This window comes from Prenolepis imparis, unplaced genomic scaffold, assembly GCF_030444845.1.
Source record: "Prenolepis imparis isolate NDT839.2.m4 unplaced genomic scaffold, iyPreImpa1.0 SCAF_13, whole genome shotgun sequence".
In the NCBI taxonomy this organism is placed as follows: Eukaryota; Metazoa; Arthropoda; class Insecta; order Hymenoptera; family Formicidae; genus Prenolepis; species Prenolepis imparis.
Window position 1 is genome coordinate 11,749,834 of NW_028141171.1, and position 12,585 is coordinate 11,762,418.

The 12,585-nt window shown below is 31.8% G+C and overlaps 1 protein-coding gene across 1 annotated transcript; it reads left to right on the forward strand.

Annotated features, from left to right (window-relative positions):
• The first annotated feature begins 230 nt into the window (after window positions 1–230).
• On the forward strand, window positions 231–6,650 carry LOC145944542 (mitochondrial sodium/calcium exchanger protein). The gene is made up of 9 exons (XM_083052932.1): window positions 231–420; window positions 490–707; window positions 1,959–2,284; window positions 3,775–3,855; window positions 4,248–4,367; window positions 4,734–5,060; window positions 5,564–5,682; window positions 5,813–5,966; window positions 6,289–6,650. The coding sequence occupies exons 1-9, from the start codon at window positions 364–366 to the stop codon at window positions 6,648–6,650; spliced, it is 1,764 nt and encodes a 587-aa protein (XP_082909058.1). The 5' UTR covers window positions 231–363.
• Window positions 6,651–12,585: the final 5,935 nt, after the last annotated feature.

Genomic DNA, 12,585 nt, shown 5'->3' on the forward strand with positions numbered 1-12,585 from the left:
GAAGACTTTGTATATGATCTGATTTAGTATACATTATATTTATACAATTTTCTTTAGTGTATTTAATATATTGTTCTTCGTTATATTCATTATTTCTTTGAATTGATCAATATACAAAATGCGCTACTTTTAACGTGTACGTCATTGTCAAGAATTCCCTTTATGTGTGCATCGTATTGAATTTATGTTTCAAACTGCGCGCATAGTATAGGTACGCTACGTATGTGACAGCATTCTGTCTGTATCGCTTGAAGTTTTGCTCGCTTCTGCTTGAATAGGCAACGATCGAGCGGATCCGTGAAAGGCAAATACACAAAATATAGGTTACATATCGCTTCGTTGCGCTTTTATGCTTTTTCGAACATGAGGTCGCAAATATCGAGCTCCTTTTTAAGACACGGGCATCTGCCTATACGAGAGGTAAATTGTTATCGACGTCTCTTCCAGTTTGCGCGTCTCGTCGAGTTCTTCGTCAAATCTTTTTTTCAGGATGATTGCTCGTACGTTTGGCAAGTTTCCGCCGCGGAACGTTGTGAATGGGTGAAGAACACTGAAGACTGCTACTCAGATTCGATGATTCAGTACACGGTATTGTTGTTTTGTTATTTCAAATCCGAAGACATATACCTGTTTGCTAGCGGCTTGGTTCTCGTACTCTTATGGCTAATCTATTTATTCTTGACCTTGGGAGCCACGGCAGATAACTTGTAAGTTGATTCATTTTAGCCAAGTCAATTATAGCCAGAAATATTGATATATCATTTTCAATTTCTGATTGAAAATTTTTCATTGATAATTATTATTGGCATAACTTATATTTATCAATTTTATTAAGTTCCTGAATAAGTCATATATTTTATATTTAATATTATATATTTTAATACGGCGAATTTACTTATAAAAATTAAGCGCAGGTAAATAAATAAATATATATATGCATATATATTTTTTTGTGAAAGAGTAATATTATTAAAGAATTCATTTTGTATGAATGCAGATTATGATAGAGAACACAATATAAGCAGGAATAATAAAATTGCACTTGAATAATAAAATTGCATTTTCTTGGTTCTAAAATTGAGAACTTTGGCCAAGTTCAATTCCGATGAAAACGTGTGTTACCATCTACATGTAGATGATTACGTAACTACAACACAAATTTTGACTTTTGGCAAGTAACCAAGCCAATAATCGAAAGATTCATACTTCCTCATATTTCAACAGTCTACATTCTACGAAGTGGTTTCTTTCAAAATGATAAACGAAGGGTTCCCTTACTCTTTCAAGTTATACAAATATCAAGAAAAGATGGCAGATTGCCATGCATTCAGTAATGAGGTCTCGAAATCCCAAAAATCGAGATTTTTTTAGTCGCAGTTTTTCAGTATTTATAATAACTGCTACTATATTGACGCGAAAATATATCGTTGTTTTATTATAATAGTTTTTTAAAATAAAAGTCATATACATTTATCTACAAAACTTTATATAACATTGTGCTTCAGTTACTAAAATCAACGTGTTCTATAATATACCAGGTGTCCCATTTTAAAGGACCCACTCAAACCCACTCAACAAGTATCGACATTTCTTTAAATCTTAAATAAAGTTTCATATTACCAAAATAAAATTTTGTTCTATAAATATTTGTGTAAATATATATATATATATATATATATATATATATATATTATAAGAAAATATATATTATTTTAAATTAAAAGTTAGAAATTTTAATTAAAAGTAAGAAAATTTAAAATATTTTTAAACTAATTTAATTTACTACAGAAATTAAATTTGAGAGTCTTCAAGACCATTCTTTACAGTTAAAAAACTTTTCATATTATAATTAAAATACTTTTGCATAAATTTTTCTTAAATCTTATGACGTAAATATCGAAACGGTGTTAGATATGTACAGATGTTGTGAATTAATCGATGCAATATTTTTATTTCAGTTTTTGTCCAGCACTGGCAGTAATAGCCAGTGTAATGCATCTATCGGATAACATAGCTGGGGTGACGATATTGGCATTCGGAAACGGCGCGCCTGACATCTTCACGTCCCTCGTGTCGAGAGGCGACGGAGCGATAATAATGTTCACCGAATTAATCGGAGCGGGTGTCTTCGTGACCTCGATGATCGCTGGTTCCGTGGCGATAATTAAACCCTTTAAAGTTTCACTCAAATCTCTCATGAGAGATGCCTGTTTTTATATCGCTTCCGTGTGCTGGATTAATTACGTGGTGTGGGATGAAATAGTTTACCTCTGGGAGGCCGTAAGTACGTCTTATTATTTTTATTCATATTCGATAAAGCAATATTAATTGACTTTTCCTTATTTATCGTTATATTTTTTTAAACATAAATCGATTATTTCATTCGCGAATATGACAACAAAATGTATTTTTTCCCTTTTTATCACTTTCTATTTTTACAACGACTGGGTTATAATAAATATAAGATTATAACAAGCACAATCGTAAAAAAGTATCACAATACGTGAGATATCTTTTTCTGTTCATATATACATATATATGTATATACACTTTAAAATATGATTGATTATTATGTGAGAAAATATTTATATAAGAAACGATTAATTATTATTCGCACTCGAATGCTAATATTAATGCTTTATGCTTGATGAATATCCAAGTAGAGTAAATATATGTGAATTTGATCATTCTGTTCCCTGTCAAGTAGATAAATGTGGGCAAAGTGATTAATTTAAATAGATAAAATAATTTCGACGAACCTTGCTTTGGCTAATTTTTTCAAACTAGTAATAAATGAGAGTGAAAGAACATTATACATATCGTATAATATACATTTGCGTTTATAATACATATATAGCGACATAATTTTATCTGCTATGTCCCAATTAAGCATTCAAATATTGATGTAATTGCTAAGCAAAATGATTAAAATGTGATATTAATTTTATTATATATAGCATATATGTATATATAAATAATTAGGATATTTGGCAAATTTTATCGATATTTTGCACGGCAAATCAAACACATTATAATGAAAGAGGAAGTTTAACTGCGGGAACCCATAAGTGGTTTCATTTCGGAATAACAATAATTCTTCGGCGAATTTAATTAAGCTACGCCGCAGTAGTCTCTCTCTCCACCACCTGCCGGCTGGGCTTGCAATCTGACTGTCGATGAATTTTTGCGGGATTCCGCGGCAAGGAATCCGTTTCACCGGGAAAGCAGGGATTATTGTTGCAACGGATAAAGTCCAGAGAAATAATTTTGCGCCCGTGTAAAGCGCCATTGGCGGAGGTTATTGTTACGCCACGTATAAAGCCGTCGAATATCCTGATTCATCTTCTTCATATCGCGAAATGTATAATAGTATTGTAAACAGACAGAAATTCAATTACATCTCGTCTAGATGTTTTGTAATTTTCCCGAGCAGTACAGATTTTAATATATAATTATATATGCATATAAATAAGCAAATTTCGCGCAAGAAACAGACAACTTGTATTTGGTATGCGCATTCACTTATTACTTGCTTCGTTAAAAACTCTTGGAAGGAATTTTGTCCTCGGCAATATATCTTTCTCATTCGGATTAAAGAAAAAGAAGGAATTAAGATCTTTTTTCTTCAATTAAGAAGAAAACGCACGGTATTATCTAAGTCTTTTTGCGTATCGCGTATGCAAACCATTTATCCCAGTCTATCTATTAATGGTACATGTAAGAAAATAATCTTGTCGAAAGACATCAAGGCTTCTTAATATATTTTAATTGCAGGTTTTATTCTGGTTTACATACTATTCATCGTGGTGGTCATAATAATGCAAATGTATGAGACTAAAGAGGAAAATCTGAAAAGTATATATATATATTGCAGATTCTTTAATTTATATCGACGAATTATTCGCGAATTTTTAGTATCTTATTTAAAAATTTTGGATGATAAGCTAGAACTTATAACTTTCAAATAATACGAATGAAATTATACTCGCCTCTAGAAAGCTTTAATTTACTAAATATATTCTTAAGATATCTCTATATCCGGAAAATTTTATAATTCATACGCAAGAACTATTTTTAGTCTGCAATAAGAAATTTCTTCACGATCTTTAAATTCGCTGTAAAAATATAAAAAAGAGATGACTAGCTTTTGTTTTCTATTTCTTTTCTTTCTTCTTTATCGTCTATAGAAAATTTTCTCCATACAAGTATCGATCCCTTTTCCCGAGAACATTCTTATGTACTTCTAGCTAGGATCCCAAGTGTACCTGATCCAGACGTCCTGCATACTTACTTGGAGAACAGAGACACAAGCACCATTCCCAAGATTCCCGCTAAAAGACGACCTTTTGGCTTGCGTGCCAAACTAGGTACCAAGCGTCATTTTTACGACTCATCGCACATATCCATGTCTTTAGTTCTTTTGAATTTTTTAAATAGTTTACTCAATCGTTCATCTTTTGCAGAACTACGCGTTCTTTTTTACATCAAATAAATGTATGTATCTCTATTTGAAATTTGAATGCATATTTTTACAAAACTATAAACGTGTGTGTACAAGAATAAGAAAAATTTTACAAATCTCTATACTTTGAAAAAGCAAAAGTTTTTAAATCTTATAGACTTAATTAATTCTTGTTTTAGAAAATCTTCATATATAATTAAATTTAATGTTTATACATACTTATATGTATATATATAATATATATTATATTATATATATTTGTTTAAATCAGATATTGCCGTTGCAATGGAAATAGAGAGAGCAAAAATACGAGGCAATCTCGTCCAGTTAACCCCGGAAATTAACGACTACGTTTCCGACCGACCAATAGGTCTTTTCAAAGAATTTTTGTACGATGTCAATCCGATCAGCAAAGAAGATTGGAAGAAATCGAGTAGATTGCTTAAGATCATTTTGGTTATACGTTCGCCCGTCATGTTGCTATTGCAGCTCTTTATACCAGTTGTAAATCCTACTGTTGAGAAAAGAGGCTGGTCAAAGCTATTGAATTGTTTTCAGTTGTGTGTAACACCTACGATAACGCTATTTCTATTAGACGGTACGTCTCATTCATTTTTAATCTTCATAATATTATAACAGTTATATAATCACGAGTATCGCTAATAACAAAAATGAATTATTTGATATTTAACTTATTAAATTATTTGATATTATTTGATATATAAATTTTCGAAGAATGTTTTAACTTAATAGAAAGTGTTATATTTTCTAAAAAATTTGTGTTGTAAATAAAGAAATAAAAAAGTTATTTATGTGATATAAATTTATATTTTTTATTATATTATATTATATATAGGGAAAAATATTAAAGATGCTATTTATTTGCTTTCTGATATTTCTTTCTTCTATATATATAATATAGAATAATGTCTAAAAATATTATAGAAGCGCTTTTTTTTAGAACGCGGTTTATTACAAAATATGATAGATGCGAAATCTAGACGGATAGTCAATAACGCATAATGATCGTATCGACAATCAATGCATATAACACAATCTGTACCACTCAACTTCAATTTCATTTTAACTGTTTTATTGCAGTTTGGCAAACGACTTTTGGCAATGTGCCAATAGTGCTGATATTCCTCGTTGTCGGCACCGTAATTGGTGTAATTGTGTTTCTAACGACTCACGTGGACCGGGTACCAAAATTCCATAATGTGAGTACTTTTTCTTTCTTTTTTGCACAAAGAAATAATCAAAACTTTAATAAGTCTCACGAAAAATGCGAAAAAGAGATTAGAAATTTGACTAATACTAGTGAACATCAGTGAAACACGTAATTTCCAGATCTTTGCATTTTTGGGATTTTTCGCTGCCATGTTGTCGGTTTATTTGGTGGCCGGGGAGATCATGGCGGTACTCCAATGCATAGGATACGCATGCAGCATATCTGATGCCATGCTGGGTATCACTTTTCTTGCATGGGGAAACAGTATCGGGGGTGAGTCGTGCTGAAAAATGCTTCTTGTTACCAAAAGTACTTTTGTGAAGATAGAATAAATCAAAACCGCACAATTTACTAAACAAAAATTGTGTAATCTGTGAATGTAATACATTCTCAGATTAAATTTCCAAACATGACAGAAAAGACTCTGTACAATATTAATCAGATTAATCAGATAATTAATGTAACGTTACGCATTTTTCAGAATTATTATAAAATTAAATTTTTATTCAAGAGTCCAATTTAATTTGTATCTCTCAATAAATATTCTATATTTTTATATAAGAATCCATGCAAGATAATTTGAAACTTTGTCTAGATCTGATATCGAATGTTGCTATCGCCAGACGAGGATTTCCTCGTATGGGATATGCAGCTTGCTTTGGCGGACCGATGTTTAACACCCTGTTGGGACTAGGGCTGACTTACGGTATTGCCAGCGCTGCCGATCCTGAACAACACACGAAGATCAGGATCAGCGATATGGCACCCGGTTGCCTAGCTTTCCTCCTGTGTTCACTAGTGGCTACCATAATTTATCTGAACATTACGGGAGCTATCGCACGCCGTTCATACGGCGGTCTCTTATATTCTCTCTACTTTGCTTTTATTCTCATACAATTTTTAAGCGAATTGCACGTTATACATCCGCTTGGTACTGATCACAGACCCGACGTGTAATATTAATATCACATATATCCAGTATTTTTAACGCTGCTTTGTCATTTGTACTATTATGTATAAGTGCAAATTAATAAGAAATAAAAACTTATTTAAAATTAATCATGAATTGTCTTCTATCTTTGACATAACGTTAAGTGTTGCAGGATAAGGTGTCTCTAGAAGAATACAAAAATATAGAAGAGTGCTTTTTTTCATGAATTATGTTAAATGAGTCAAGATTATACGAATACAAGCAGAAAGATGCATTTTTAACATGAAACGGAAGGCAAACTTCGCAGGAAAACATTTGAATGCTAAATATATGTACATACATATGTTTATATATATATATATATATATATATATATAGAGAGAGAGAGGGGGGGGAGAGGAGAGGAGAAAAAGCAGGCAAAAGCGAGAGCGACGTCAGGTCGTTTTTAGACATTTCCCCGGAGAGAACGAAGTGTCCCGTTTCCGACCGAAACCGGTTAGTATGGTCACCATAACGCCGAAACGGAAACCACAAGTCATGAGACGGTTAGTAGCTTGGGGTACGTGTCACTTTTAAATTTTACATTGCGCTGTATATCATGGTGAGCTCGAGTGCTACACACAGACCCGCGTAATTGAATCCGTTATTAGGTGAGGGACACATTTCCTACGTGCAAACGTCCCTTATATAACGTTTCTCATTTTCTTCCGAACGCCATACAAAGATGAACGCGAATTGTTTTTATCTTTTTATATATCTGCCTTCCTTTTCCAACGTATATATTCTCTTATCTAATGCATGGCGTCCTACTTTTACATTATCCTACTCTTACATTGACTTTTCTTTGGCGATTTTACAACTGATAGTTTTTCAACGGAAATGTCGAGTCATCCATAGATTTTTCTAGAATAATTGGTGATTGTAGATAAAGAACTTATGGCTAACTAAACTGCTCAAGAAAGAGATAATAGATGATAAATCCGAGTCTTCTAGTTCATTTTGCATAGAGATTACTTTAATAGAATTTTAACTTGTACCGCGCATGATTTAAAAAAAAAAGAAAGAATTCAATTATACATTTAAATTGAAAACTCTAGAGAGAAGTATAACGATTAAGATCTAAGAAGAGAAAAATAATTTCAGTTTTTAACAAATAATAGTGTATTCTTTATAAGAAATAGGGAAAAGTCAAGTAGCAGCAGAGATATAACATTGTTTATTCTCTTCCACACCTTTTCGTCCTTGTGTCTTTTGCTATAGATATTGCCGGAGAGAATCGTTCCTAGCAGTCTCTTTCAACACATATACCGAGGTCTCTCTATTGTCTCCATACGAAAGTTTAATTCCGAACCACCTCTACTTTCCGCTCCCTTTTTTGCCCTATCAAAGTGCCGATAGGACAATGAACAAAGATGGCTTGTCGCGGAGATAGACCAAAGTTTTGCCACTGCAAAATCTGGCTTTTCTCTTGTGGTGGTATCTGCGCGTGTAGGGAGGAGCCAGAGTTTGCGAAGCTTTGGGAAAGACTATTCACGAAATGGGTCTCTTCATATTTTATCAATGTTGATGGAATAAGAAAAAAATTATTCTAATCATTTAAGTTTATATCTCTTTCGAATTTCAACATTCATTGTAGCAATATATTATTTGTTATCATTGATTTTGAACTTTAAATTTTGATATTGTTTTAGCATGTTTGACACGTACAGAATCCGTGTATTCGACAAGGTAATTCATTATTCTCAATTAATTTGTCGTATAGGCGCGACACCTGTTGTTCTCAATACACATAAATTGCATTTAATTATGTGCAATTAATGTTGTGATTTCACTAGAAAATGTACACCCCATTTAACATTTATCAGATGTATAATATATGTTATCAAATGTTACAGAAAATCAATAAGAATTATATATGAAGAATTTAGAGTTGAATATTTAAATCAAGCTATATATTCATTTGATATGTATATATATTAAAATAAAAAAAGTATGTCAACTCTAATAGCATTGTGAAAAGGCGTTATGTTTCAAATAAAAATATATTCCACAAGTATAAAGAAATAACAGCGATGTCAGACAATAATATGCTAACATTATATGCATAACCTCACGTCTACTTGTAGTCTAGCTCTGTTGTGAATCGTTCTCAAATTCGTATTCAAATCGTATTCAAAAGCCAACGGCATAGAAACTGGACTGGCGTACGTTTCTCTTTCAAAACTGTAGAATTCTTTGTGTACGTTTTTACGAGATGGCTTTTTATCGCACATTATCCGATTTTTCAAATTCTCGCGCTTTAACATCCATTGTCAGCGATATCGGTATTAAACATAAAAAAATAAAAAATAATAAATATTCGCAGAATAAGTACAATGTTTTTTAATAAAATAATTCACTGACAAATATTGAATAAAAGTTCGTGAAAATAAAGAAAACTTTATCGAACCATATATTAGGGTCGCGACTACCCCCCTGTCTAGAACGACTGGATCGGTGCCCAGCATCCGTAGATAAGAGTCCTGTCTAGCCTCTTCCGTGCCAACGCGAGTTAACGACCCTCTCATCCGGATCGCTCGTTCAAGGGTAGCGAACGCAGAAAATATTCAACATTAGTAAATCGGAAAAGCAATACAAGAAAAAGACATTAACATCCTTTTTATATAACGTTATAGATGCATTCGATATTCGTAACGTTATAAAAACTTTTGTAAAAGCAATCCGCTTTAAATTTAAGCTGTCTATAAATAAATCAGAGAGATGCTAGCACACGAATACGTGAACATGGGTCACAGCAAATTGGATTATCGGATTTAAGCGCTATATGTAACAACGTTGTCAAATTTCTCGAAGTATATTCTCTCCTGACTTATCAATCTTCTCCAAAACACTATCATATCACCACTATATATTCATACATCTATTGAATCACCATAATGAAACAGTGGTGATAGTAACTTTAATATAGTTTAATATTAAATGTTTGCCCAGAGAACACTTCATCGACATATTAATTATCTACTTTCGCGTAACATTTATGGTATATTATATTACTCTCTCGGCGATATACATGTGTCATTTGTAATTACCGATGGATATGGAATTATCGGCTAATAGATGATTAATTAATCAAAATTAAATATTCCCCCATGTAAAATAACATGTAATACTTTTCGAAAAGATAATTCACACGTACTGCAATTAATCCGCATACAAAAAATTTCGATATAATCTCGATCTTTATCATCAATTATCTGCTTATTTTCAACATTTTCGAACGCTATGGAACTCAATAAAAGTGGACATCCGGATATAATGTATAGCATTACTCTTATTTCGAGGTCTATGGAACTTCCAATCGATGCTCGATATCAAGACTAAATAAAGTACCCATGGTACCATTATTACTTCCGGAAAACTTCTATCATTAATTCGACTGGAGAACTTTAAAGGGAAAAACGTTGCTGTAATATCTGTCTCGTGTCTGTCGTCAAGTTTTTATTCTCTATATATACCGCAAAATAACTTTCGGGCAATGTGTTACGATTGCAGTTCCACTTTTAGCATTTTTATACCGTCAATCATATTCAAGAGAAAATTTTATTTTTAGAAAAAAAGACTTTAAAACGTATCGCTTTGATCTCAAAATTACACTAATTATGTATTTTAAATGATATTAATCCATTTCTCTATAAAATACCAATTAATTAATTCATGATATGTAAGATAAAATATATAAATGAGAAAAATGTAAATCAAATGGCAAAGTAAATAGATATAAAAATAAATAGATATACAAATTATTAAATTAATAGTAAAATTTTGTAAAAAATTAACTCTAAAACGCATTTCTTTAAAAATGCATGTGTAGAAAATGCATTATCGTAACCAGAAGCGTAATAGCGTAATAATGCGGTGCATTTGTATGGGATGGTTTAATTTACACAATATTATGCAATACACATGCATACCCGGGGTTTTACTGAGTTTACAAAAATTATTACATTATCCAGTACACTTGCATACATGTTTACACAATCCTAGAAATAACGATAATAATGGCGATGTCGCATATGTTTCGCTCGATTTAACTTTCGCGTTAATGCGTGCCACGGGTGATAACGTTTTACAGCATTGCAGACATTTGTTACATACATATTTCAATGATTTGCGCAAATGCGCGCTTCGATCCAAAAATTAAATATAAACACGCACTGTATGTATGTATATGTATGTACACATTGCCGTCACGATGCATTTATCCCCGTATTTAAACAACGTAAGACCATAAAACAATGTGAGATTCTTGAAGGATTTTTCTGCCTACTTTTTTTATGCAACCAGATTTAAAAACTGATATACCTATCTCCCAATATGATGTGCGCACATTGCAACGATCTCATCTCTCATTTTCAGCCTCCACCTAGCGGAATCGCGAGAGTTTGAAATTTTACCGAGAAATATATTGTAGCTAGATAAAATATATTACACTTGTGTGAGATATTATGCTCGTATTACTTGTACCGGCAAAATAGGAAACGGCGCAACGGTGATAAACTGCATACTTATACGTAATTCGAATGAGATAGACAGGTTTTTCTCGGTTTTTATATCGATTCACGTCGATGATTTATAACGACGGCGCGCGTTGCTTATGTGTACGCCGCAAACTTCTACACGTTGACGGAATTCATAACTCAGGTATTACAAGAAATTTAGCTTCGATGCTACGAAGGTCATATATGCGGTATTTGTGAGACGGCAGTTTGGATTTTGCTGAATCACGATTCCATGAATTATTGACGATAGCTGAACTGGAAATTGATTTTCTCATGTTAGCAGCGGTATCGCGTATTCGAGCCAAACATTTTTTATTTCCGTTATGTATTGAATGTTTTGTGTTGATGACACAGCTCGACCGTCCACGATATCCGGAAAAATTAATCTCTTTGCTGGAAAATCAATACGCTACACAATATCGCCGTCAATGAATAAGTATACGTATATGAATATAGAGAATGTAACAAAAATTTCCGGATATAGATGGATATACGCTATATTCTTTTTCTTTCTTTCTCTTTCTCGTTGAAAATGTAAAAAATAATTTTTATAAATATAAAAATTAATTAAAAAAAAATAAATTATCAGTTTGCAGATATATTTTTAAATCATTTAAAAGTCGATGTTTTTCTTTATTTATATTTGTCAACATTCAGTCAAAATGTCGACATTACGTTAAAATAAATAAGATAGATTAGTAAATAAAATGGAAAGATTTTTCATGTAAAAATTAATATAAGTTTTTATTTGTATTTTGTTTGATACGAAAATCGCATTATACGGAACGCGGACTATCGAGAAAAATAGCGATAAACGATATCGAGCGCAGGGAACAGACATTTAAGGTCATAGCAACAAATACTACTTTGGAGAGGAATGGAGAAATCGAGAAACACTTAGGTGGTCGTTAGGTTTGATCGCGAAGATCGACGAAATTACGCTTGTTGTCACAGAAACGAGTCATTGAAATGTTCAATAGACACAGACTTATATGGAAAATACGTTTTGTATATAACAGAAGAAAATCGCATAGTTTATTAAACAAAATTATATATTATTTTATATTTTTTTATATTTTAATTAAATAAAAATATTAAAAATAATAAGCATTAAACATTAAAATTGATATTTTTCATTTCTTTTCTTAAACAAAAAATCATCATAGAAAATGTATGCATAAAAAATAAAAAGCCTAAATTTTTAAAAATATATCTATAGTTTTAGGCGTTATATATAGTTTAATATATTTTTTTAGGCGCTATATAGTTTTAGGCTATAGTTTTATTATATGAATTGTATATACGTGTTAAGTGAGAAAATTAGTGCAATTGAAAGTTATTTTGAGCACGATAGAATTGCAATCCCAACAACGATAACAAATATATCAGGATAGTGTAAAAC